Source organism: Solea solea, chromosome 4 (genome assembly GCF_958295425.1).
Source record: "Solea solea chromosome 4, fSolSol10.1, whole genome shotgun sequence".
In the NCBI taxonomy this organism is placed as follows: Eukaryota; Metazoa; Chordata; class Actinopteri; order Pleuronectiformes; family Soleidae; genus Solea; species Solea solea.
The window spans coordinates 12,576,272-12,604,207 of record NC_081137.1 but is presented as its reverse complement, the minus strand read 5'-3'; the positions used below and the strand labels follow the sequence as shown (position 1 = coordinate 12,604,207).

Genomic DNA, 27,936 nt, shown 5'->3' with positions numbered 1-27,936 from the left:
ATACATCAACATTTTATAGGACAGTTCAAGGTGTGGGTGGGGGGCCAGCAGGGGGCGCACACACACTCCTTATACAGGATGGAAAAAAAACCTCCAACGGTTCCCTTCCACCACGTGGTGAACTAGAAACTTCTGCTGCAAAGAAAAGGTACAGTCCTTTCTGGTATATTGAAACCAGGGCTATTCTGGAGAAAACATCTGGCTTTAATTAAAACCCTCTCCTTCCCTCCCTCCTCACTCACGCCAACCTCCTCCTCCCCGCCCCCCACCCCTCTCCCCCCACACATTGGTTCTTTCTCACTACAGTTGTAATTCAGCATCTGCCTCACTCTCTCTCTCTCCCCACTTATTCCTTCTCTCCTCCCATTTCCCAATAGCTACCTCCCCCTTGTACCCCCTGCGTTTCACCTCCTATGCCCTGCCTCCGTCCTCTCCTCTCCTCTCAATAGTAATCTACACTTTGTGTGCACACTGCATCATGATGCACGGAGGCAGCTTCTGGGGTGTTTCCTTGTTCCTGTCCCTGACTTTAGGATGGACGAGGGCTCAGCAGACCAATTACACCAGGTGGGTGAGGTTGCAGTGAGGGAAGAATGTGTGTGTCTTGTCATGTATGTGAATCTGAAGCAAAACTACTTTGTTGGAGAGCTTACAAGTTAAGACTGAGCAAATAGTCTGAATTCCTTCCTCTGTTTGTTCGGGCACAGATTTGTCATTCTGGCTCAAAATGTCATCCACGCTGAGCCGCCACAGATGTTAATGCTTTTAGTTCGTCTTGTGGGGGGAAATCAGAGCAACTTGGCTCTGCCTCCAGACGTCTTGGCTGTAATCAACGAGGCGTCTGACGTTTGCTGGGGTTCGGCAAACTTACTTTGATGACCTGACCTTTCCGAGGGAAAGTATTTTTCCGTCACGTCTGACTTGAGTGGTCCTGACTGGTGTTTACGTCTCTCGGCGGTACGTGTCGACTTCCTCAGAGCTGGGGATGGAGAACACATGTATCACATGTATCTTACAACTGTAACCGCTGAGCAAGTTACATTTCCATGATCCCAAAACAACATCCCACACCACAGACTAAAAAGGACAAAGAAAAAAAACTTTTATCTTGGCCCCAAAAGCGTTATAATAAAAATGTCCTACTGGCAACAGTCGAAACCAGGAATTGTTTCTGACTGTGAAATGACCAAATGAGCCCTGCGAGGGTTTTAAGCAATGGAATTTATGGTGACACAATTGTTAGGGGCTTTAAAAATGTGCTCGTCAGCGTCATGTGAAAACTGAGCTGCAGCTTCTCGATGTTTCTTCACTGCAGTGGCTCTGGAGCAGCGGCATACAGAGTGATCTTTCTGTCATGGCACCCCCTCATTAAAATGACAAACAGTAGTGATTATTCAAATGCATAATTAAAAGAACGGTATTAGAATGTATCATTAAAAGTTTCTCTGTTCAGCCAGACCTTACATCAGTGTCTGTCTGCCTGGAAGCCTAACTTTAGTCTTTAAAAGGATACATCATGGGGGCTTTATTTTAAGTGTGGTTGTATCAGCTACTGATATATAGTCAGCGTTGACTTTGCTGTATGTGCCTCCTGCTGACTCCTTGCATCGAGAACCAGCATAAGACAGTCCCGGCATGGCTCGACTCTGCATGGAGCGACTCTACACTTGCTTTTCCATTAGCGATAGTACCTGGTACTTTTTTTAGTACCTGCTCGAGGTTCCAAGTGAGCTGAGCCGATACTATACTGTCCACTTATTGGTCAGTGTCGTCACTGGAAGAGTCACGAGCAAACCAAACAACTGTAGATCAGTTAAAAATACTTCAAAATCCTTAAAAATGTGTGTTAATCTCCAACATTTAGCAAGGAAATGTCTAACATCTCAACATTTAACAGAGGAGTCTGGTGTATTTAGTGACTGCACTGCTAAAAGTCGCGATCGTGAGCCGCATCACAACCCCGTCCTCTGTATTTCAGGTCAGTGACTGTGAACAAATCTATGATGACTCCGCCCACGTTGAGGAGATACTATAGTAATGGAAAACCCTACCAAACCATGTCGAGTCGAGCCTTGACATGCCGAGGCGTGCCGGGACTATGTTGTGGAAAAGCCAGATTTAAGCCACTTAACAAAAGTTGCACCTATACAATTCTATGTCTATTCTTAAAGATGCTATATATATATACATATGTATATATATACACATATATGTAAGAAATGTATGATATTACGTCAGAATGGACAAAGGACAAATTCAAAATGTCACTAATATGCTAGCTTTACTGCAATCTGTGTTCATGTTTTTGTGCGATTTTTTTTGGCCTGATACACAAATACCAAAAAATGGCAGTTGAAGCTAAACAGTAAGTAAGAATATATGAATTAGCGGCGATAAGAGGTGACTCCTCTTGTTGCAAAAAGTAAAAAAAAAAATCGTTAAAGATAAACGATAATGTGTGGATAGCTGGTGTTCTTCAATAGCACATGATGTCAATTTTGTAAATTAGTTTCCCATTTAAAAAAAATAAATATAAAAAAACATTGATAAAGCATGACACGTACAGTATGAGTGGACACCAGCGTGATTGACATCTACGTGCCTGGTGGAACGTTTCCTCACTACCCTTCTCAGAGTTGTCCCCTCTAGAAGAAAAGAAACACGTGTCTACAGTGGAAATGTGTTCAAATATAGACGGCTGAAAGCACAGAGGAAGTTGAAGACAGATATGCAAGTTAGGATACGTTTGTTCTGGACAGAGAAGCCAAAACAGGAAGCTTCAGCCAAGGTTTGCGAACACTCTATCTACTTCTCGCTCTTACACTTGGATATTTATCATGTATAATGTTTTTACAGCCTGTTGTTGTTGCCTCGTCTCCCCTGGTCATGTGATCCTTCTCCACTGTTGTGACTCTGCTGCAGCTCATGGACACACGTTCACCTTCAATCTCCACGTGTTTATAAAGAAATAAAACAGATGGCTGGATGGTGTAGGTGAAGTTCTGTGTTGTGGAGTCTTTGGCAACTGCCACTTTCAGGGCCCATGGCCAAGTGGAAGGGACTTGGGCTTGTAACTGGTTGCCAGTTTCTATCACTAATGTGTGTGTGTGTGTGTGTGCAAATAAAACTAATTCAAAATCTACCATTTTGAACCACAGAGGTTGCTTTTGAACACGTTCTGTTCCCTGAAGTCACTATGTTTGCTGCTTTATCTTGCTCCCATGTCCCCCACAAACACTAAGTACAATTCCACGCACAATTGATTTATTGAATGTAGTGTGTCTGCCTCCGTTTATTGACACTAGTTTTTTCTGGTGTTGTGTGCCATTCGAAATTATCCTACCATCCATGAACCTTAAAATATTTAATTCCTCAAGCTGACGCATAACAAGCATACAATCGGTCACGGACCTGTCTGAATTTCAATGTGTTTTTCACACGGTTGCCAATATAAAATAGTCATTTTGTTACTGTATTTATTATTTGTATAATATTTAACTCAACAACTGTGATTAAATTGTCTAATATGTAAGTGATGGCCCAAGGAAGAGATGTTTTGATTTTTGAGTTACTGAGCAATTTTGGCCTCAGTTTGCAATCTCTTAAAGTAAATATTTATTAAATACGGAGCATTTTGGGGCTCTGTATGAGAAGGAGTAGGAGAGAGTCGACTAAACGGCTGTCCGTGGGAGTTGAGATAGTTATATTTATGCACTCTCTTTAATACTGTGACATTCTCACGAGTCTTCCCCTGCCCCCATCTTCCCATCTCCTTTCTAACAGGCCTGTCTTCTATTGTGGAGGCGACCTGGTTTCAGACTCAGGCTTTGTTGGCAGTGAAGGTTTCCCGAGCTCCTACAAACCCAACAGCAAATGCACCTGGCGTATCACTGTGAGTCAGTCAGAGTTTGCATCTCTAAATGCTGACTGTGCCCCTTTCGTCTGTCTTTCTCTGCCACTGACTCACGTGCGTTCTGGTTCCCAGGTACCCGAGGGAAACGTGGTCATGCTCACCTTCCGCATTTTCGACCTGGAGGCCGACGCGCTGTGTCGTTATGACTATCTCGATGTTTACAATGGCCATTCCAACCTGGTGCAAAAACTGGGTCGCTTCTGTGGAACGTTCCGGCCCGGCGCTCTCATTTCGACCACAAACACCATGATGTTAGAGATGGTGTCGGACGGGGAGACTCAGGCGAGAGGGTTCGTGGCTTATTTCAGTGGAACCAAACCATATGTGGATGGTATGTAGTTACATTTTAGAGTGATGATGTTGTTTTTTCCCCCTTTTTTCACTTTGTTATTATGTTACAAAAAAGAAGAAGGCCTGCAATGACTCACACATACACATACATACTGAAAAATAATAAATCAACAAAGCTACTTATAATTAGTCATTTGAATAATCAAATAAAAATGTTCAGACCTTTATGCCTCACAAAAAAAGGTGTTATTTGCAAACTATATGACATTTAGATCATCAACGTTTTCTTTTTATAATCATTTATAAGACAATGTTATTGGCACGAGAACACAGACATTTTAACTAATTAGTTTTAAATGGTTAAGGGAATACATCATGTTTAGAAATGCTACCCACGATTTTCCAAAATGTTATAATGCTAATGCTGAATTATTTAAGTAGTAAAAGCTTCACATAGCACATGGGATAGTTTTTTTTACCATATTGTCACACCTATATTAAGATTAAGTCAAGGATCCCGACCCAAAATGCACCTGTATTAACAAGTTACAATTAACAAGTTACAATTACAATTATTTATCAATCATTTAACTATTATTCATTATTATAATCATTATTAGTATTCATTCCTAATAAGGAATATTAGGACTTAGTTTAGAGTTTAGGCCTTGATAAAGTAGTACAGAGAAAATCACAGCTTGTGTAACTCTATGATGTAACATGTGAAATGGCAATTTAGTTCAAAGTTAGTGAACCTAAAAGGATTTGTAAACAACTGGTTGCTATCTGTGGGCAATTATCCTTAATGGAGTATTCCAAAACTGTGTCAGACCAACAGTTCTGTGGCGGGAAGATAACAAAAGCCCAGGGAGAGATCACAACGCCCAACTGGCCAGACAAGAAATACCCGCTGGGATCCAGCTGCTCATGGCTCATCACCGTGGAGCCCGATATGGTCGGCCGCAAACTCGACATGCGAACATTTCATTGACCAAACTGTGAACCCCAGCCCACATGGTGAAACCACTCACCACCTTTTTGTTTCTCTTCATGAACCAGGTAATCCAAGTGAAGTTCGATAAGTTCGTCCTGGAGGCCGACACCTATTGTCGGTTCGACTACGTGGCGTTCTACAATGGCGGAGAGAAACACGATTCGCACCTGATTGGAAAATACTGTGGTGATCGGACCCCAGAGTGAGTCACGTCATTTTTGAAGATGCAAATGAAAGGTTCAGTGTGTAAGAATGAGTGACCTCTAATGGTGAGACTGAATACTACGACAAACAGAGGACTCCCGCACTCATTCTCCTGTTCGCCAAGTGCCTCTGCATGAATTATGTCGTCGTCAGCACGCACGCTTTGTTGTCATGGTGCAGTATGGTACCGTTTGGAATGGTAAAGCCCTGGTAAAGACTGAGAAAAAGTAGTGACACAACAATAGAGGACAAATAGAAAAGTCGCCTGTTTGACCCAACAAGATGTCAAGCTTTGAATGAGAATGAACCGCAAGTGTTGAAGAAACACTAGTCACAAGAGAGTGATGGTTCTCAACTCTGGTATCCCCAAGGGAAGGGTGCCAAAAATGGAATGATAGGGGGCTGGTTACTTTGGAAACACTAAAGAATACTTATATACCTTATATACTTTAAGAATACCGTGCTGTACCAAACCTCTTATTCACTTACTCACTCACCCATCTTCTGCCACTTTATCCTACACATGAGGGTCATTCATGCTCACACTTTCAATTTAGATCCCCAAATCTGCATGCTTTTGGACTGTGGGAATAAACCGAAGAAGCTGTAGAAACACGGCGGCACAAAATGGCAGACATGCCTAAAGTACATATAAAAAAGCTTATTCTAAGGATTATTTTATACAAACATAAATATCCTAAACTGTTACATACTGGACTAACGCAAGTTTTGAATCAACAATCCATCATTTCCCACCTTTCTCCTGTGCAGACCATTTCTTAGCAAAAGCAACGTGCTCCTGGTCCAGTTTGTGTCCGACCTCAGTGTCCCATCCGACGGATTCCTTGCCCACTACACCAGCGTCCCTCGTGGTTCTCAGATCACAGCGGTTGACTCGGGAGCTGGAACGAGAGCCATCCCCCGAAAACCTGCAGTGAAACCCCAACGTCCAGTAGAGACTGTGAAGCCTCCTGTACCCACCCCCAAGTATGTACCACCTCCACCCCCTGAGCCCACCGAGAGACCTAAACCAGTCAAGCCTGTGAGGACCCGCGGACAAGACAGCACAGGCCAGGACAGGAGGCCGGTAGTCCCAAGGCCAAATGGAAAGAGGCCTGGTGAGTGTGTGTTTGTGTGTGTGCAAGTACTGGTTGTGTCCATGAACAGAATATGATAATATCTAATGTACCCTTTGTGTGTTTAGTGGCTCAAAATCCACTGTGTGCCAAAGCCTGTAAAAGAGATGGAACCATCAAGACCAGTTTCTGTGCCAGTGAATTTGGTAAGTTTCCTACTGTTCACTTTCTTTACTTTTCACTTTTGTTTTTTCCTATCAGCTCCTCTCTCTCTCTCTCCCTCTGGGTTGAAACATATTTGATTTGGCAGAGATTTTAAGTCAGATTCCTCTCCTGTCACGAGCCTCCCATTTATCTGGGACTTGGAACCAGCCACTAGGAGTACACTGGATGTGGCCCCATGTGGATGGGATCAATTTAGCGCAGCAGTGTCAAAAACAAACAGCTGTTCCGTAGCGGGGTGTAATGGGAGCTTAAAATTATAACACAATATTGCATCATGATGTCGTAATAAAGCTATTCATGACATTTCACCGAATTTTAAAGTAAAAGTGCTTGCTTTGTCATTTCATGTTGAATGTAATACATTTAATAATGTGATAATTTCAACTAAATGTTGTATTATTATTATTATTATAATACAAATATTGCTAGCAAACATATTTAGTAGTATAGTCTATCTGTTTTATCACTGTGGTTTAAGGCAGAGAAGGTCACGGCCAATGTTTTTATTATAACATGATAGTAAGTGGTGGGCCACATGCAATCAATTTGGGGGCCGCATGTGGCCCACGGGCCACCAGTTTGACACCTCTGGTTTAGAGTGTCCACTTAACCCCATCAATGGCAATTGGGTACCTTGCTCAGATTTGTTACAAGCCAAACTTTTCCAGAGTTAAGATATGAATTTGCTGTCTTTTCTGAACCAACCATTGTATCATAATATCAATTGGGGTCATTTTTGCATGATTCTGACTGTACGTAACTGTAACACGTTATTATTTAGAATAGAGACAAACTCAAGTGATGTGTGTTTGATAAATGAATCACAACTTATCTGCACGTGTTACCTGCTCTCACAGAAATACATGAAATCACATCACATGCTTATATGGAGGATGTGGCACTATGTGCTTATAGAGAATCATTATTCCTGGCTATTAAATCATAGATTGAAACTGTTGGTGGAAAATAAACAAACTCCCTCATGTGGTTTCGAGAAGTAATGCAAATATAAGATCCCAGAAAAACAAACCTTCAAAGAAATGTGATCCCTCTGTGGATGCTGACCCAGTGTCTGGGAATGTCTGACATACAAAACAGTGAGAAATTCAGTTTGTGTATTGTGACTGAGTCTTCCTTTCGTCTAGTGATAACTGGGAAGGTGACCTCTCTGGCCCCTGGACCCCGTGGGACCCTCAATGTTGGCATCTCCATTATTAGGACTTACAAGGCAGGTCGAATGATAATAGCACAAGTGGGAGAAGCCATGTCCGTGAAGCTGGTGTCGCAGTGCAAGAAGTGCCCATTGTTCCGAAGAGGTACGCGCTTTTCTTGGAATCACAAATGTTCACATTTCAATTTGCGATAGATCATTTGTAGAAAACTGATCAATCTTTTTTTTTTTCTCTCTCCAATAAAGGCGGCGACTACATTATCATGGGTCAGGTGGACGAGGACGGACAGGGTACCCTGCATCATGGTGCATTCACAGCTCCCTACAAAGCCCCACATCACAAACTTTTAACAAATATCCAAAACCAGCCGTGTTAACCCTGCACATCTGTCCTGACCAAGACATATCATCACACACACACACACTCACACACAAATCCAGAATATTCAATGTGAAATACAGATGTACTGAAGCACAAACATTGGAGTAAAACATAACTTCATTTTCTCCCCCATCATTTTAAAAGCTATACAAACACATCTTTCCATTAAAACACCTACCAAACCTTGTGTTTGTAATTTATATATGAATAAAGGTTTTTATATCTCTCTTACGTGGCGTGACTGCATAATTATTTACACACTGTCAGCTCTCTCACTCCAACTGTGAGACTCAAGTTAAATGCAGGCCTCTGTCTCCACCTAGTGGATTGAATGTGTTATAGCACTGTAAGTAACCAGGACAGCTTATTTTCAAGAGCAGATCATGATAATAAAAAATGCTGACTATTATTCCCGTAACATGGAGATACATGTTTGGAATTAAATGAGAACAATATTATAGTGTTTTAGAGAGTATTAGAGAGTTTTTTGATATTTATTTAACAATAAAGGGAAATCTTACAGTGGTCCAAACAGACACAAATTGTGTATTTTGACCAATCCTATGCAGAATGAGTCTGTAGTCCACAGGAATAATTGCTAACAACAGTGAATTTATCCAACTTCTTCATGAACAGCAATTTTTTTGGGCAATTGCTTTCAAATTTGTGACCTGTTTTTTTTTTATTAACAAAATGAGGGATTTTCTTTTTTTTTCTTTTTTCAAAATGATGCAAGTTGACTACTACATGCTTCAAATCACAGTATTGTGGGTCTTTAAACCATAAACTTTGTATTTGAATTAGGGTGAATGGATATCACCATTCACTGCGTTTGTTGTTTTTTCGGCCAATCAGCTGCAATCATGGCTACTTAATTATGCAGCTGCTGCCGTGCTCCTCACTGTGACTGCTGCTTCCAGAAGCATGTGTGTGTGTTTTCACCTTTGAATGAAGATGAGGAAAAGAAGAAAAACACACGACAGAAGAACTAAATTGTGTCTTTTACAGCACAAATCTTTGGCTGTACTTCTTAAGGAAGACAGAGGCTTCTGGTCATGCTAACGCTCATCTCACTTCTGCTCCTGGACTTTATGCTAACGCATTAGCATCCAAGCTAGCTGACTTTCTCCAGAGTTCATACACAAACGGAGGGATTATTTAGAGGCCAAAAGAGAGTGGAGAGTGGCAGGACATGAGACTAAGTGGACACCTTGAGGTGACGTCATGACGCCAGCGGTGAAAAGAAAGCACATCAAAAACCTTCTATCTTCTTATGGGGTGAGTTTTCATTAACATCGTTAATCTATGTTACATTAGTGTTGATTTGAAGTCACATACAGGGATTAATACATGTTGTTTCATGCTGGACGCTGTCTTTTAATAATCCACTGTGCGTTTCAGAACGTTATGTGGCTAACATTGTCATTATCTAGCTCAGTATTGTTGTTTTAAAATGCAAATTAGAGCTGAAACGATTAATCGATGAATCGATTATTAATCGATTACTAAATTAATCGACAACTATTTTGATAATCGATTCATCGGTTTGAAGCTTTTTTCATGATTAAAACAAGATTTCTGATTGTTTAAGCTTCTTAAATATGAATATTTTCTTAATTTCTTTGCTCTGGATAACAAATTAATCATTAAAAGTCAATCATTTTGGTTTGTGGACAAAACAAGACATTTGAGAACATAATTTCCAGGTTTGACGAAACACCGATCAACATTTTTTATGGTTTTCTGACATTTTATGGACCAAACGATTCATCGATTAATTGAGAAAATGATCGACGGATTAATCGATTATGAAAATAATCGTTATTTGCAGCACTAATGTAAATGTTACGCACATCGAAACTTGTGTTCGATTACAATTGTACATCATTTGTGATTTTAAAAATGCCAGTAAGGTTTTGAGAAAAATCATGTAATTGGTATTTTGCAGTTTGTTTGAAATCTGGATCAAGACAGTTTTTTTGAGAGTGACCTTTCACTTGTTCACAGTCATGTTTGCAAGAAAAGATGTCACTGTGAGGGAGACCGACTGGGAAACTGAGCAGCCTTGTGTTTCTGTGTGTACGGTCTCTATAGTTACTCGTTTGAATGATACAACTTTATTGACAAGTATAGCAAACTTAACTGACGGGTATAACAACGATGTTTCATTACAGCAAAGTGATGCTCGATGGACATTCCTGTACTGTATGCACACATTATATAACATTTGTAATACATTTCTTTGAACTCCACTTCCGTCTAACTTGAAACTGGCTTATTTCCATGGTTGTCGGCAGCAGAGTTTCGCAGGACTCACAAAATTCAGCTTGAGGTCGAGTAACACTATACGTCTAAGAAGTATAAAAGTAAAACGTTTTTTTTTTCTTTAAAAAAAAGTATAAAAATACACATGGAATAATATAAAAAGGAAACACTGACCTCCAGACAGTCAATATAAATGATGATGAATTTGTACAATGCACGTGGATACAACTGCAAATTGCATTTTTAAAAAAAAGCTGGATGCAAACAACCTGACTTTAGGGATACATCTTACAATAAATCCATCTTCTCCTCTCCTCTCAGCTGCTCAGACCCATATGCTACCCTTCCCCTCCCTCTCTGAAGACCCCTGCTGGCCACAGCAGCCTCCTGCTGCTGCGTCGGGCCTCTGGTTACGCGAGGCGGGCAGGTTCTTGTAAACGGCTCGGCTGTAGGGGATGAAGCACATGCCGAGCTGGAGGTGTCGGGCCAGGCGGCAGAAGGCGGCGAGTGCCAGGACCAGCAGAGGCGTGAGCAGCAGAAAGCCTACGACCAACAGAGCCACACAGCCGGTATCATCCAGCACGTCTGAGCAAAACACTGACGTTCCGTGGGGCTGCACCTGGACAGCAAGACGAGGAGGACAATTGATGACTAATGGCATGAATGCCAACAATTGGACGCACACATGGATGGACACATGCACAGGTGGGACATGTCCTTTTGCCCTCTGACCAGGTAGGACACATTTTTATTAAGTGTATTATTAAAGATATGATATATGACATTTAGTGTCAATAAATGTTTAATTTAAATGGCGTATCCAACACTTCCAAAACATTCGTAGAAATCTGCAAATCTTGATCACACCCCCTAGGAAACATCAGAGTCAGGAAGGACTTTTTGGTACGATTAGTTACAACAGTGTGTTGTCTTGTATTAGTTCATTTTATCGCGTGTGTTTGTCACTAATGGATCATTATCCACTATGTTCTACCCTCAAAGCGCAACAATTCCCATAATCCCACACTGCTTCCTGCGTCTAGAGACCCCTATAATGTCAGAAATGACATACTGTAATAATTACATTATTACATAATAACAAAATTGGTTGACAAACTGAAAAAAGTACCTTTAATTGTAACAACCAAATGTTACGAAACTTCAAATGATACACATTTTAATTACACCAAAGTTATATAAACCAGTTATATGAAGACAGCGTTTGTTTAGTTTGATATAAAACTATTCAAATGAATTGAGTTAATTCAAACCAGTTACTAGTTAACAACTGGTTTACTTTAGTTAGAATGAACATAACTAAAATCAATAAAGGTCATTACTCCTGGGTTATATGAAGAAAACTTGCTTACTTTGAATTTAAGTATTAATTCAATTTATTAATTCCACTTTATTCAGTCTGTCAACTTTATTAATACCTTCACCTACACGAATGCACTGCACAAAGTAACTAAAGCAGTGTAGTCGCAGCTGGCAAAAATTAAAAAGCAAGCTTGTAAAAAATTCAGTACAATTTTGTAAAAACAGGGTCAAATCTCTGGAAAAACATTATTCTTTTCTCCGTATGTAGGTAATTCACAGCAGGGCTGGTGGGGTGAGGGGCGTGTGTGACACGTTGATTGACATGCTAAATCATAGTAAATGCTCGGTATGTCATTTCTGTGAGTGGGGGTGTCTCAGTCAAAACAATAACAAAAGGATCTAGTTTAATGACATCTGGAAGCAGCGCGTATTCTTCTTTAGTTTGATTTCTTGTTTGCTATATAGGGAGCACTCCAGCAGCAGAATGCACAAAACAAATGAGTAATTGTGATCCATTAGTGACAAATACACACAATATAATGAAAGAACTAAAGACAACACCCTGGCTGGTTGTGAACATTTCCTTCCTTCCTGATGTTTCATAGTGACTGGCCGCAGACATTATAGCAGAGACGGTAAAGCGGATGACGTCAAAAATTTTTTACCGAAATAAAAAGGTCAGTTTCCTTGAATAGAAATCAAAAAAAAATAAAAAAAGTCCTATGGAGAATGTTTTAGCTGATGTAATCAAATCATAAACCACTGGTGACCATTACCGTGGAGTGGCAGAGGAAGCCGAATGTGATCATGGACAGAGCCGGGGTGAGGATGATGCCGAACACGACGGTGGCCAGCACGCCGTTAATCAGTGCGATGACCAGGTTCTGCGCGGTGACGAGCACAGAGCACGCCCAGCAGTCCAGAGACCCCCTCAATTCCAGCGGGGTGTCAGCAGCCTCACTGCTGCCCAGCGAATAAGGAGGGGGCACCACGACCCCTGACCCCACTCTGGAGGGGGTGCGTGGCTCAGACCGTTCAGACATCGCCTTCTCCAGAGTCCCGTTCCGTGACAGACTCATTTTGTTTGTTGTCTCAACTGCAGGGAGAAAAAAAAAAAGTGTGGGAAAGTGAATCAACTTCATGTTACACATTACAGGGACTTAATTTGAACCCTGCCATCAACACAAACAATGTGTTTATGGGTAATTAGGTTGGCGGAATAAAAATCTATGCCTATGATATCTCAACAATATTTTCACCGATTTAAGACCACTCAATCCTCACACCAAAGCCCATGGAGAAGTCAGCCATTTTAGACGCCCAGGACTTTGTTGATTCACTGCTGCCTCCTCCAATATCCCAGATCAGGGATGTCAAATATACGGCCTGCGGGCCAGAAAGGGTTAAAATGGCATCTTTTGTTGGGTTTTCATGACACAATACTATATAATATGACCTTTATGAATCTTGTACCTGGCAATTACTCCATATTACAAAAAACTAAAACTATGAAACCTAGCACACCCTTTCTAAGAAGTAATTAAAACTAAAATGTCAAAAATGTAAAAACTAAAACTAATTAAAAATCCCAAACTATTATAACCATGGTGCTGACTCTGTCAGTACCTCCTACATTCACATTTAAAAATAAAATAAAAAAATCCTGAGCTATCCATTTAAAGTATTTTAAGTGGCATCCATCTCCATTCTATGCCCTGATTTCATCTGTAAATTTATTAAAAACACAAAGATTGTTTATCCATTAAATAACAGCCTCCTTTACGTAATGTGCTGAAAGGCGTGGAGAGTCAACCCAGATAACAGCACAGCTCTAAGTGTGAGGAAATGGGCTCCACTGACCCCACCTCCAAACGCCAGGATAACCACCACCCAGAACAATGAGCCTGGAGCATCTGGAAAACTGGAACCGTGTCACGGCACTGTTGAATGAATATTTCACCGTTGAAGTTTGAGCTTTGATTCTCGGCCTTTATGTAATTTCACTGACCTGGACCTTTGCCACATGTCATGGAAAACCACAGGGGAACATTCCACCACCTCCCACTATTTTCTATAGTGTTAGCAGCCACTGTGCTAATAAACAATCCTTTGCATTTTGGCCTGTCAACGATATTTTGAAGACCATGTATCGCCTCCTTCCAGCATCAGCTTTATCATTCATAAAGATGGCAAACTCTCATGACCCAAATCACAATATAAATATAATATAGCAACTCATTTACAGCCATATATGTAACAACAAATGTAATTTGGAGTTGGTAAACAAACAGATGTTTGTTAAAATGAATAAAAAAAAGTCATTGTAAGCACATCATTTAATACATTATACACATACATCTTAATTAAATTTGTTGGGGGACCTAAAAACATTTCCTGTGACTCAATTCTGGGTCCTGACCCAGTGTTTGGAACCATTAGTCTAAAGTAATTAAGTTATCAATGTTCTTTTTTTTTTGATAAATTAAGCAATTTAGTGTGATTATGTTCCTTCCTGCACGTTTACTAATGTAAATATTTTCCCCTCCAATGTCTTTCGTTCATGTATTATTACATCAATTTTTCACATAGTGTGATAATGAAATAGAGAAACACGTTTTTTCTCCTGTACACATACCGTACATTTCATATAAGTAAATTCAATATATGTTCTGTATTACTGACTTTCAGCCTTGACCTTTACTACTTGCCCTTTGATGACATCACCAATGCAGCCTTCTCATGTCCAGATTGAAACAACCCTTACCTCCAAATGTTTTATTTTATCTCCAGAATAAAAGGAATTCAGAATGTGCTAAATTACACATTCACTTGAGTAAAATTTTCCTTTTTTGTTCAGCAAACATTTATCAACACAGTTCCTATCTTTACAATTCATATATTCTTTAAAAAAACAAAAAACTATACAAAGTTAATGACAGACTTACTGTGCGGTAAAACCTGGTGTATCCTCTTGCAGTTGAGTGGTGGAGGCAGTTGATGGGAGTCCAGAGCAGTGGTGAGAGGTCCCAGACAAAGAGAATTTCAAGAATTTCCCTGTGATGTATGTAGGTTTCTCTGTAGGAAAACCCAGGTCTTGAGGTTGGTATTCGATTGAAAAAGTTAGGTTTATAAAGGTTACTACCTATTGTAGAGTAAAAAAAAGAAAAAGGGACGTATCCTCAGAAATGTGCCTGCAAAAACTTCAGAAAAGAGCAGCGCACACTTCAGGCAAACTCTGCTTTCCCACTGGCTTCAGAACTTCCTCTCCTGACATTCTGCTTCCTCACACCAACTCCACTTTGAGATATGATTGCGCGAGAGAGGGGGAGAGAGGGAGAGAGAGAGTATCCTGTGTTGCCTTACACACGAATACACAGAGAGCAGGCTGCTCCGTGTTAAAGACGGCTGTTTCTGCTGGGCAGGGGAGCAGTGGGGGGCTTTTTTCTGTGATAACCTCTGGAACCAGGGGGAGGGAGGAAGAGGGTTTGTTTAGACAGATTGTAGAGGAGTCAGGGTTGGCTGCCCAATCCTCTTTGCACTTTTCCCTCTCTTTAAACTCTGCTTTACAGTTATGAGTGTGCAGCACTTTCCTAAAAAAAAAAAAAAAGCAACATATTGATTAAATCTAAAGTAATCGTTGTCAATCATCCTTAATGAGACATGAGATGCTGCCCTCTGCTGGTATTTACAGTTTTCTTTGCTTTGTTTGGCATAACGTAGTGTGTGTGTGTGTGTGTGTGTGTGTGTGAGGAGCAGAACAATCAGGTTAAAGCAGGTATCTGAAACTTTGGTAATGACGGATACATTAGCGAAAGAACATGGATCAAACTGAAGGTCACATCTGGCTGTCAAACAATTGTATTCGGCCCATGAGATGATAACGTTATGTCTTTCCTGCTCCTCCATTGAAACACTTATTCGTACCGCAATAGTATCGAGTTAGCTCGTCCTGTAAAAGAAATAAACAGCCTTAATGTGGACTTTGAAGACACAGAGGGGAGTTATATGCGTCTAGTAAAGATGATTGAGTACAGCAAATTATTGGCTAAGATAAACGTGACTACAGGTCTGTATGTGCTCTTCTACTGGAAGACAGCAGAGAAAATCAGGTAAAACTCATGGTCTGTATTTATATACCGCTTCTGTAGTCTTCTAGTCTTATTTTTTTTATCACTCATCTTTCGTACTCATTCACACACTGCCAACACAGCCGTCAGGAGATCTGCCACTGAGTTATTGTTACACCCTGGACTGATCGCCAGTCCGTCACAGGGCGCGCACATAGAGACAAACAACCATCCACTCTCACACTCACAGCTCTGATTTTGTTTTGTTATTTAATCTATAAGTTTGGTTTGGCTCTGAAATGTGGCCTAGTCGTTTTTCAGTTCTGTAATTGAGACCCATTGACACCCAAGACCTAAAGCCTTGTTTATACTCTCGCAAGTCCCTGCAGAACAGACCTCCAGAGACATATGGAATGCCAGTTTAGTGAGGCCAAACGCCAAGCAGGCAAAATCTGAAGATAGCCTTCATATTCTGGCTCCAAGGGCAGAGGTGGATACTAGCACTTTCTGTTCTGGCAGAATTTAGGGATAAATAGCTTGAAGCTAAAGCTAGCTGCATTTTTACAACAACAAATGAATCATATAACGAAATTTGTGTAGATGGCAGTGTGCATAGCTGAGATCTACTGCTAATAACTGTTGTTGTCATGCTGAGTTTAAACTTGGAATTAAACGAGTCCCTACTCATGCAAGCTACTGTGTCTGGGCTTGAGGAAGTGTGATTAATCACATGTGTTTACATGAAAAGTCACTGCTGACATAGTTGCAAGCGGCCAGTGTTGCCAACTTTGCCTCTGCCTCTGCATCAGCCAACAATTCCAGCATATTCTAACATTAATAGATTTCCGCTGCGGCGACCCCTAAAGGGAGATGCTGAAAGAAGAAGAACCACCTCCCCAAATCCACAATTTGGAGGTTTCCCGAACTGCCCCATATTCCAGAACCTTCATCCCAGTATTCTCTCTGCTGATGAGGGTGTGACCAGTGAAACACCCACAGCTCACAACGCAGAGCGGTGTTAGTGAGTGGGCTGTTTGAGAGGCAGAAATGGCAGAGAAGTGGCCCCTTTGACCTTTCGAGATGAAAAACAGAGCTTGGCTCGCAGAGAGCTGAAGGAAATGAGGACAGGGGAGAACATTGACTAATTTGGTGGGGCAATAAGCATCTGTCAAGGGACTGATAAGAAAACCAGAGGGGCTCAGTTCAAAGGGTGAAATGAGTATTTTCATATGAAGTCTCATTTAATTTCATCTCACTCTGGGCATCTTTGTTTATTTGTTTCTGTCCAGAGGCAGATAGGTGAACTCCCCGGAGAGATTCAGGCCATTGGAACATTCGGTACAAGGAACAGGAGCTAATGCCATTACTGCTCTGGGTGGAAGGAGAAAAAAAAAACAAAAAAAGCGGGAGCAATAGATGATTTTTCGCGATTAACAGCCACATTGTATGTTGTTTATATGTGTACGTCAATGTCTGAGCGGGTTGGTAGAGGAAGAGCAAGCCTTCCTGTCCTTGAAACCGGGATATCCGCTGCTGTGTCCACTACAATGACAGTCCCTGCATCTCCACGTTTGGCAGCCTCATGTCCTTTATCTTACTTGGACACAAATAAAAGTTCAATGTAGCAACGAGAGACTGGCTCATGCACGATGCCCTGAAGATTGTTTTTTATCATAGTGTAATTTCAGAGGGTTGTGCAGCTTTGAAACTTAGTCAGAACAAATATAAATGTAAAATCTAGATGTATCTCAGTTTTGAGAGTCCAACTTTAGAATGAACTAACTGATGAATGTTACTTTTAATCCTTGTTACTTTACTTTACTCCCAAAATGTAGGCTCACTCTGTGAATGAGAGTTGTGTGGCTGTAGGAAGCATACGCTCCACTTCATTTCAAGTCCAACTTTGTACTTTTGATTTCACTCATTTAGTTTAGTAATGAGTTTTCTAAAAATATATATAACTTTTCCCCCCCCAAAACTGCAAATCTCATCATGACATGGCAAACACTTAAAACACAAACAATCTCTTTTTCTCTCTTCACTCCTACTGGCCAAGACATATGGCCCCGCCCACTCTTGAGTCTGGATCCAGAGATTTCTTCCTATTAAGAAAAAAAAGATACTGAACTGTTATATTGAACTCTATATGTTCACGTTGTGATTTGACACATACAATATAAAATGTATTTGGTGTTTTCCAGAATGAGCAGCTGTGGTCAGTGATCAGCAGTTAACACCTGGAGGCGGCAAAAATAAGGTAAACCACACAGGACAAAACTCTGATTTACCCAGTATACATATACTGTATATACACCAGCTAACTGCACCTCTGTTTACCAGCATTGCTTCACAGGCCTGTGTTACCTGCTCCATTATGGCAGCAGTGCTCTTTGACATAGGTGACGTTGACAATAATGTAGACATTGGTTTACTTTGTCTCTCTGGCACTTTGGCTGTGTTGCCAGGCAACATTGCCTCCATACACTACTCGCACACAAAGACTGCATCATCATGTGTGCGGAAAGAAGAAGAAGATGGAGGATGATTTATGTGTAGATTACAACCACCATTTAGAACTGAGAAAATAATATGCCTTAGTTAAACCTCTTCTTGTTAGGTGTGAACAAAAATGGACCCAAATGTAGTGTTTGAGTAATATTGGATATTGCTTTACAAATAGACATGTTCCAATTGCTACTTAATTCTTAATCTGCGTGTTTTTGTGGGAGGAAACTGGAGAACTCAGAGAAAAGCCACACACAGGGAGCGAAAAATGCTATTGCGAAAAGCTAATGTTTATCTATTCTGGTTGTCTTTTCAACACCCTCCTTATCTACAGTGGGCTCGCAGTAATCCCTTACATCAACTGTTTTCTTCCATCCGTTGGCAACAGAGAGTCAGTCTGACATGGTCAATGTTGAATGACACGTGTAACGATGTAATGGTAAGTTGTCTGTGTTTACATAGCACTTGTCTTGATGGCCACTTAAAGTGCTTCATCTATGCACACCCATGTCACTCACACTCATACAGGCAAACTACACGTACAGCCACTTTAATAGGTACAATTAAAGTGACAAAAGTCACATCCGATCCATCTTTTCCTCTGACCTCTGGCATCAACAAGGCATTTTCCCTAAGAGAACTGAATCTCTATTCAGAACTATTTCCTCACTCTTCTGCCATGTTCAAACTCAGTTAAATCACCTTTCTTCCTCAGTCTGTTTGAGCTTCAGCAAGATCGTCTTGCCCATGTGCACTTTCTCACACATTTGTCACACCCACTCACAGTGATGTGTAGATATAGGCACGAGGATCGGACATCCAGATCTTCCGGTCGGAAGCCGACCTTCTCTACCACTGACACACATTCATAACGGTGGAAAAACACAATGACTGGAGGCAAAGGATCACAATAGTGGGGGATACGTTGGTGGTGTTTGTCAGCTTCAGGGAATGTTGTCACTGGGGGATGTGGCTCCATCTTGTGGTTCCATACAGTCTTTACAGTCTTAATATGCAAACATTTTAATGTCATTTGAACTCATAAACGCCTGTACCTTTTTACCTCAAATTTGTTTTGTTTTATTTATTTAAAAGTTTGAATAATAAATAATAAAGTGTATTTTGCTGGTTTTTTTTTTAAATGTTTGTATTATTCCGTCAAACAATAATTTTATTAGATTATTATAGCAACTGACATAAGCATCTTTGATTCGAGTACCTGCTAAGCAAACTATTTGTACTGAAACATTAAATTGGTCACAGGACTTGAGACTTTATTGGGTTAAATTCATGTTTTGATGTTTTGATCATCGATGATGTCACACACTCTAGCTGAGGTCTATTAAAAACAACCACAAAAATCAACACACTCATTTTCCAGCAACACAGACAGTTGTTACATTAAACATCGCTATGGTTGTTGTCTAACCCTGTGTGTTGTTGTTTTCATTCTCATGTGACTTCGTTTTTTCCTAAAATCACCTAGAATCACAGGGAGTGCTGTGACCAAATTACATTACATGTTACATTTAATGTCATTTAGCAGACGCTTTTATCCAAAGCGACTTACAATAAGTGCATTTAAACATTTGGGTACAAATAAGAGCTAGAAGTAAGTAAGAGCTTCAAGTAAACCAAACTATGAAGTGCTAGTCGTAAGTGCGATGTATAGGTTTTTTTTGTTTTTTTTTGTCATCGTCGTCATCGTCTTAGTCGAGGTAGAGTCGGAAGAAATGTGTTTTTAGTCGGCGGCGGAAGATGTGGAGGCTTTCCGCTGTCCGGATGTCGATGTGGAGCTCGTTCCACCCGTAGACCTCCGTTATAAAACAGAACTCAGTAGTTTCTAAAAAAGTTCAAGATGAGGGTAATTTTTAAACTATAATTGTAAATGAACGCTTGTTTTTTCGCTAATTCAAACGTGGGAGCTCCTGAAAGCCTCCTGACACTCAAAAGCCAAGAGTTGAGTTTTTATCAACTGTTGTTGAAACAGGACAACTTTAAAACACGGTGTTTTCACTATGACCAGCTAAACAAATACTACTATGTCTAAATAATGACTCCCTTTATTAGGCACATCACACTGACACTGATATCATGATCATGAGTCTGCAGGTTTTCTGGCCTGACTTTATTTTAATATTTTATGATATTATATTAATCATAAATTGTAATTATAATGATAAGTTAGCTTTATTTGTAAATCACCTATCCAAAAACAGTTACAAATTTGAACTTTGAAATTTAAACCATAGCAATGAGGCCAAAAAATCTGATTCATGGTTTATATTCAATGGAATTGTTTTTTTAATCATAAAGGTACTTAATGTTGACTTTATTTTCTTGGAAAATAATTTATAAAATCCCTGTTTCTGTGACAACAACATTATGTATTTTACAACATCTTTGATTATTAGCATACAGTATATCAGTGAATGGAAAATCAAGCAAAAAGCGTCCAAGAAAACAACATGATTCCTGTAACAACACATATAAACTAATAGCCACGGTCAGTTAAATAAACCATTAAATTGATCATTATAACCATTAATTACATTAAATTTCATTATACTTTTCATCTTACTGTATTCATTATCGGTTGTTTTTGCCATGTTCGAATTACATAGATTATTCGTTATGGAGTGTTCCACGTAGACATTTTTCTACGGTGGCCCTGAAGTGCAAATCACCACCACAAATAGGAAGAAAACACAAACAAAACACAAATTAAACATCGCTTAGTGCGATCCGCGCCCTCCCCTCTCGATAAATCTAATTGGTATCGCCCACCTCCTGTTTACCAGTCGGACCTTCCACTCACTCACGCGGAGCCAGCAGGAGCAGGAGCAGGAGGAGACACCGAGGAGGACGAGGAGCAGCGGGTACAAGCATTTTGTAACTGCTGCTTAAAAAATGATCCACATATTTCTTAGATGTTTTGTTGACGCTTTGTTCACACCTGCTGTTAACATCCGACCCGATTGATCCGATCACAGGTAATCACGGATTACACCTGCTGCTCATGCTAATGTGACGTCACTGCTCCATATGTAAACACACGTTTCTCTTCACATAGAAATTATGTTGTTTTGTGTTTGTTACAGAAAGACAAAGAAAATTAATCGCAATTCTGAGAAATAGTCAGACTTCTGAAATTAATCTGACATTTTTCCTCAGGATTCTGACTTTAAACCAAGAAGTTTTTATATATAGATAGATAGTCCTTTATTTGTCCCGCAGTGGGGAAATTTACATTGTTACAGCAGCAAGACGGTAAAAATAAAGATAATAAACATGCATTACCAAAAATAAAATTACAATATAAGAAGATATTAACGCTTATAAACAATTAGTTAAAAATAGAATGTTGAATGTACATTATAGACAGCAGAATATACACAGTATGGCCCAGCATAAATAGTATATTGTGTACAGTATTGCATATAGACTGAAGGAATGAGGAGCCTGCTTATGTGTGGTCTACTGCGAGCAGTGTTTGTTGTACAGTCTAACAGCTGCAGGAAGGAACGACCTGCGATACCGCTCCTTCAGACATTTAGGATGTTTCAGTCTGTTACTGAAGGAGCTGCCCTATATTGTTTTGTTTTCACCTCTTCTTTTCCTCACGTCTCCATTACTGTTTTATTCTCTGATTTGTTGCATTGCCTTATATGAAAAGTGCTTTATTAATAAAGTTTGATTGACTGATTGAGTTACCGTCAAGTATATTTGTCTAATCTCTCATTCTATTTTCAATAATAACTGTTCTCTCTTTTCTCTCCCCCTTTTCTTCCCTGATTTTACCTCTATTATTACGTTACTTCCTCTCGTTACTTCCATCCAAACTCTACTCTTTCTCCTTTTCCTCCACCTGAAGCTCTTTATCGGGCAGAATAGTGGGCGGAGTCTGGTTCTTCACGCTCATCATCATCTCCTCGTACACGGCAAACCTGGCTGCCTTGCTTATCGTGGAGAGGATGGTGTCGCCTATCGAAGAGGGTATGGGCGCCGAGGATCTGGCCAACAGACCGACATCGCCTACGGCACTCCACCAAAGAGTTCTTCAGGGTGAGTCAGCATATATATATATATATATATATGTATATGTATACACACGTGGACAAAATTGTTGGTACCCTTCGGTTAATGAAAGAAAAACTCACAATGGTCACAGAAATAACTTGAATCTGACAAAAGTAATAATAAATAAAAATTCTATGAAATTTAACCAATAAAAGTCAGACATTGCTTTTCAACCATGCTTCAACAGAATTATTTAAAAAAATAAACTCATGAAATAGGCCTGGACAAAAATGATGGTACCCTTAATTTAATATTTTGTTGCACAACCTTTTGAGGCAATCACTGCAATCAAACGATTCCTGTCACTGTCATTGAGACTTCTGCACCTCTCAGCAGGTATTTTGGCCCACTCCTCATGAGCAAACTGCTCCAGTTGTCTCAGGTTTGAAGGGTGCCTTTTCCAGACAACATGTTTCAGCTCCTTCCAAAGATGCTCAATAGGATTTAGGTCAGGGCTCATAGAAGGCCACTTTAGAGTAGTCCAGTGTTTTCCTCTTAGCCATTCTGGTGTTTTTAGCTGTGTGTTTTGGGTCATTGTCCTGTTGCAAGACCCATGACCTGCGACTGAAACCAAGCTTTCTGACACTGGCCAACACATTTCTCTCTAGAATCCCATGATAGTCTTGAGATTTCATTGTACCCTGCACAGATTCGAGACACCCTGTGCCAGATGCAGCAAAGCAGCCCCAGAACATAACAGAGCCTCCTCCATGTTTCACAGTAGGGACAGTGTTCTTTTCTTTATATGCTTAATTTTTCCATCTGTAAACATAGAGCTGATGTGCCTTGGCAAAAAGTTCAATTTTTGTCTCATCTGTCCATAGGACATTCTCCGAGAAGCGTTGTGGCTTGTCAACATGTAGTTTGAAAATTCCAGTCTGGCTTTTTTATGATTTGTTGTCAACAATGGTGTCCTCCTTGGTCGTCTCCCATTAAGTCCACTTTGGCTCAAACAACAACGGATGGTGCGATCTGACACTGATGTTCCTTGAGCTTGAAGTTCACCTTTAATCTCTTTAGAAGTTTTTCTGGGCTCTTTTGTTACCATTTGTATTATCCATGTCTTTGATTTGTCATCAATTTTCCTCCTTAGGCCACGTCCAGGGAGGTTGGCTACAGTCCCATGGATCTTAAATTTCTAAATAATATGTACAACTGTAGTCACAGGAACATTAAGCTGATTGGAGATCGTCTTAGAGCCTTTACCTTTAACATGCTTGTCTATAATTTTTTTTCTAATCTCCTAAAACAACTCTTTCCTTCGCTTTCTCTGGTCCATGTTGAGTGTGGTACACACCATGTCACCAAACAGCACAGTGACTACCTGTAGCCCTATATATAGGCCCACTGACTGATTACAAGATTGTAGACACCTGTGATGCTAATTAGTGGACACACCTTGAATTAACATGTCCCTTTAGTCACATTATTTTCAGTCTTTTCTAGGGGTACCATCATTTTTGTCCAGGCCTGTTTCCTGAGTTTATTTTTTTAAATAATTCTGTTGAAGCATGGTTGAAAAGCAATGTCTGACTTTCATTGGTTAAATTTCATAGAATTTTTATTTATTATTACTTTTGTCAGATTCAAGTTATTTCTGTGACCATTGTGAGTTTTTCTTTCATTAACTGTGGGGTACCAACAATTTTGTCCACGTGTGTATATATATATATACATATATGTATGTATATATGTATGTGTATATATATGTATATATATGTATGTATACCATAAAATATAGTCAAGTGTATTAGATATTTGCAGTAGCAGTAAAATGAATGAAAACTACTAAAAACTACTAAGTGTTTGTGTTTTAGCACTTGAAAATAAAAATAAAAATTTCAAGTAGAAAAGACTGGAAAATGTAAATTGAAATGTTTTTAAAACTCCAATCGGCCAACATATCACTTTTTCAAACACAAACCTGTCCTCGTCTCTTTGTCCCCAGCTCACATTTACTGAAGCCATGAGGAACAAGGCCCGTCTGTCCATCACGGGCAGTGTCGGGGAGAGCGGACGGGTGCTGATGCCCGACTGTTCCTAGGCCGTTCACGCCGGGCCTCCCCTCCGTCAGAGCTCCGGCCTCGCCCTGGTCTCCTCTGAGCTCCCGTGAAAACCAAAAACCTCTCAAGTGCCTTAATTCCAATAACAATAGACAAAGAAAAAAAACACTCTTCACATCAATCACAACAACCACAAACTACCCACAAAGGAACAGGAGTCACACACACAACATCAGGTCACCTCCAGGGGGGCGAGACAGCACCGACAGAGAAGCAGAAAGGTCAGGACTTGGCTCGACAACTTCCCCCTGAAGTCTGTGGAAACCAGAGGCAGACTGTTTTTATTTTTACAATTTTTTTTGAATCATGGGAATCGACTCCAGTGACAGGGAAGGAAAACGAAATAATATCATGATTTATGATAAAGACGAAGACCAGAAAACTGTAAACTTGAAACTCAAACAGTGTTTTTTTTTCCCTTTGGGATCGCTGTGAATTAGCAAAAACAAAAAAAACACTGTACCACAATCAAGATTGTTTGGAAACGGAACAGTATTTGCTACACAAACCGCGTTCATGAGACAACAATCTTACTAGATATCAACAAGTGGCAGCACGGGCGAGAGCTGTTGCCCAGTGCTGTGAAGATATGAGGAAAAATATTTGTATTCATACATTAAAAGTAAAAAAAATAGAAGAATCTATGAATATATGAGCAAAGATTGAAAACTGTGAAAATAAGTAAATATGTATATTCCATGACAAACTAAATAACTCTAGCTGTACATAGGAGACAACTGTATAACATGCTTGCGTTTTAAAAGCTGTACATAACAAATACTGATAACAAATACTTTTTTGTTTTTGTAAATCATCTTCAAGGAATTTATGCATCGCAATAATGAAAAAGATGACGCCACTTGAAGGAGAAGCCGTGTTAAAGTGATAGTTCAGTGTTTGTTTTTTCAAAGCTACTTTGAGCGTTGACTTCTGACACATAAGCTGCTTATTGGCCATTTAACAAATGGCTCATCTTATAAAATCTATGCCTGCTCAAGTCTGTGATATGTTAAGAAGATGTTTGTCACTATACCTCACTGTAAAGACGGAGTTTGTGCCACTTTGTAAACCGCTTACTCCCTGCACTGAAGCCCATAGAGAAAATCTATGATTTTAAATCACAGCACATCGGAGCTTCAGATACTTTGGCAGGCTTTGATTTTATAATGTGGGCCTTTTGTTGGGAGTGTGCAAGAAATAGGAGGGTTCACTAGCAGAAAATGTAATATATTACCCATAACTTTGTTTGTATTACTCTAATATCACTTTAAAATTAAATACAAAATGTTTGTGTTTTGTAGACCTAGAATGAGTTTAAATTTGTGAAGGCAATTTATTCCAGAGAAAAACAGGATACCTTTGAAAAATTACTGGAGGAAAGCCTCAGTGAATTACAATCTGCAGTCTCACCACCAGATGGCACTAACTCTCACACCTTGAGCCTTTAAGTTAAATGGCTAAAAACAGTTTTTTGCTTTTGTCCGCACCATGTTTTCGGTGACGGTCGCACACAGTGTACATTTCAGAAGGAAAAAACTATCCCAAACTATCCCTTTAAATCTGGACTGTATTTGTGTAGGAAACTTTCAGACTCTAAATGTGAACAGGTATCAACTGCCCAAATACTTCTGATACCTGGTGAATACAAATTAATATTAATACTAATAATACTAATAATAATAATAATACAAAAAATATATAGTCAACAATGAATGTAAAACTATAGCTCCACCCACACTCCTTAAGCCACACCCCTCACTGTGCAGACGTAGACCCAGAGAAAAATGTCCGTCTCCTGGTTTTAAATGTTGAAGATCTGAGGTTATTTCAGGTCATTGTGTGTAAGTGTGAGTGAGTATGTGTCTGTGGAAACACTTATGATGATGATGAAGTCAGTGTTTATTTGTGTACATATATATATATATATATATATATATATATATATATATATATATACACACGTGTATATATATATACATGGATATATAAAAAACACTGTGGACACAGACACACAAATGAGTCACTCCAGTCTCATCTGTTTTTGGACAATTTGGACGGACAATGTGCAGCAGGACACGAGACGCCACATCCTCAGCAGCACACAAATACACAGAGATGCTGGTTAACACTTTCACTCACACATACACACACACACACACATAGAGCATAGAGCTGAAAAGTGTAACATGGCAACTTATTTTGGTTCAATTGTACAACTTTATGTAAAACCTTTTTTAAGTAAAAACTAATTTCAAATTGCAGCGCACAGAGTCGTTATTGGATATTTTGAGTAGGGACTGCAACAAATCAACAATGATAGACACTACATCTTGGTAAATAATTCCACCACACTGGGAGAACAGCCAAGTGTACCTGTTCTCATATGTCACATGTTTGTATCATCGAGTTTGTGGCAGGTTTGGTTCAACAACTGTGGTGTTGTCCTGGTCCACAAGGGGGTAGAGCATGTGAGAGAGAGTAAAGAAAAGGAGGGGAGTCAATTAAAGCTCTACTCGCACTGCTTTAACATGGAATAAGATTTGAATCAGAACCTAGAAAATTCCACGGCGAAATTTTGAGCATGCCTGCTGTTCTTGCTGCCGATGTCATCGGGTGCAGGACTTGTGCTAGTAAAGGAGTAACATTTGGGTGGATTGAACCTAGAGTAGTATTTAGACAAAGTGGTATTTTTGTCGAATCAACCTTTAAAAGAGACTATGACATTTGTGTACATAGTTAGTCAAGACCTACTAACCACTACGCCACCATACCACTCGGGTCTTACAGTAAAATGTCATTGTTTAGTATGTCGTCCAAAATCTGCCAAAAATGTCATAGTTGAGTATGTTGTCCAAAATGTGCCAAAAATGACACAGTTTAGTAAGTCATAGTATAATATGTCGTCCAAAATCACTCAAAAACGTCATGGTATAATATGTCGTCCAAAATCACTCAAAAACGCCATAGTATAGTATGTCGTCCAAAATCACTCAAAAACGTCATAGTATAGTATGTCGTCCAAAATCACTCAAAAACGTGATAGTATAGTATGTCGTCCAAAATCGGTCAAAAAAGTCATTGTATAGTATGTCGTCCAAAATCACTCAAAAACGTCATAGTATATATGTCGTCCAAAATCGGTCAAAAACGTCATAGTATAGTATGTCGTCCAAAATCGGTCAAAAACATCATAGTATAGTATGTCGTCCAAAATCTGTCAAAAACGTAATATGTCGTCCAAAATCAGTCAAAAACGTCATAGTATAGTATGTCGTCCAAAATCAGTCAAAAACGTCATAGTATAGTATGTCGTCCAAAATCGGTCAAACACGTCATAGTATAGTATGTCGTCCAAAATCACTCAAAAAAGTCATACTATA

At 39.8% G+C, this 27,936-nt stretch overlaps 2 protein-coding genes and 2 long non-coding RNA genes across 5 annotated transcripts; 3 read left to right on the top strand and 1 right to left on the bottom strand.

Moving 5' to 3' along the window:
• Positions 1-399: 399 nt before the first annotated feature.
• Positions 400-8,487, top strand: pcolcea (procollagen C-endopeptidase enhancer a). Its single transcript, XM_058628433.1, has 9 exons — positions 400-567; positions 3,784-3,892; positions 3,986-4,244; positions 5,035-5,159; positions 5,264-5,400; positions 6,174-6,520; positions 6,607-6,684; positions 7,849-8,019; positions 8,121-8,487. The coding sequence occupies exons 1-9, from the start codon at positions 479-481 to the stop codon at positions 8,249-8,251; spliced, it is 1,446 nt and encodes a 481-aa protein (XP_058484416.1). The 5' UTR covers positions 400-478; the 3' UTR covers positions 8,252-8,487.
• Positions 8,488-8,781: 294 nt separating this feature from the next.
• Positions 8,782-19,467, top strand: LOC131457918 (uncharacterized). 2 transcript variants are annotated; one of them, XR_009240034.1, is made up of 4 exons: positions 8,782-9,534; positions 10,843-11,256; positions 18,110-18,165; positions 18,748-19,467. It is a non-coding gene; the product is annotated as an uncharacterized LOC131457918 (long non-coding RNA). The 2 variants fall into 2 exon arrangements; XR_009240033.1 differs by having other exon boundaries at positions 8,784-9,534; positions 10,843-11,226.
• Positions 10,355-15,197, bottom strand: tmem88a (transmembrane protein 88 a). Its single transcript, XM_058626450.1, has 3 exons — positions 14,787-15,197; positions 12,618-12,937; positions 10,355-11,140 (listed from the first exon to the last, which is right to left on the bottom strand). The coding sequence occupies exons 2-3, from the start codon at positions 12,918-12,920 to the stop codon at positions 10,847-10,849; spliced, it is 597 nt and encodes a 198-aa protein (XP_058482433.1). The 5' UTR covers positions 12,921-12,937; positions 14,787-15,197; the 3' UTR covers positions 10,355-10,846.
• A 1,561-nt stretch (positions 19,468-21,028) lies between the features above and the next one.
• LOC131457913 (uncharacterized) lies at positions 21,029-26,350 on the top strand. The gene is made up of 3 exons (XR_009240032.1): positions 21,029-21,406; positions 22,288-22,478; positions 24,442-26,350. It is a non-coding gene; the product is annotated as an uncharacterized LOC131457913 (long non-coding RNA).
• Positions 26,351-27,936: the final 1,586 nt, after the last annotated feature.

What these genes read in the sequence shown, in the direction of transcription:
- pcolcea (XM_058628433.1), top strand. Translation starts at nt 479, where the DNA reads ATGATGCACGGAGGCAGCTTCTGGGGTGTTTCCTTGTTCCTGTCCCTG. An exon ending in TGTGGTGATCGGACCCCAGA is followed by an intron (nt 5,401 to 6,173) that starts GTGAGTCACGTC and finishes TCTCCTGTGCAG; the next exon opens with ACCATTTCTTAGCAAAAGCA. An exon ending in TTTCTGTGCCAGTGAATTTG is followed by an intron (nt 6,685 to 7,848) that starts GTAAGTTTCCTA and finishes CCTTTCGTCTAG; the next exon opens with TGATAACTGGGAAGGTGACC.
- tmem88a (XM_058626450.1), bottom strand. Translation starts at nt 12,920, where the DNA reads ATGAGTCTGTCACGGAACGGGACTCTGGAGAAGGCGATGTCTGAACGG. An exon ending in GCTTCCTCTGCCACTCCACG is followed by an intron (nt 11,141 to 12,617) that starts GTAATGGTCACC and finishes CTTGCTGTCCAG; the next exon opens with GTGCAGCCCCACGGAACGTC.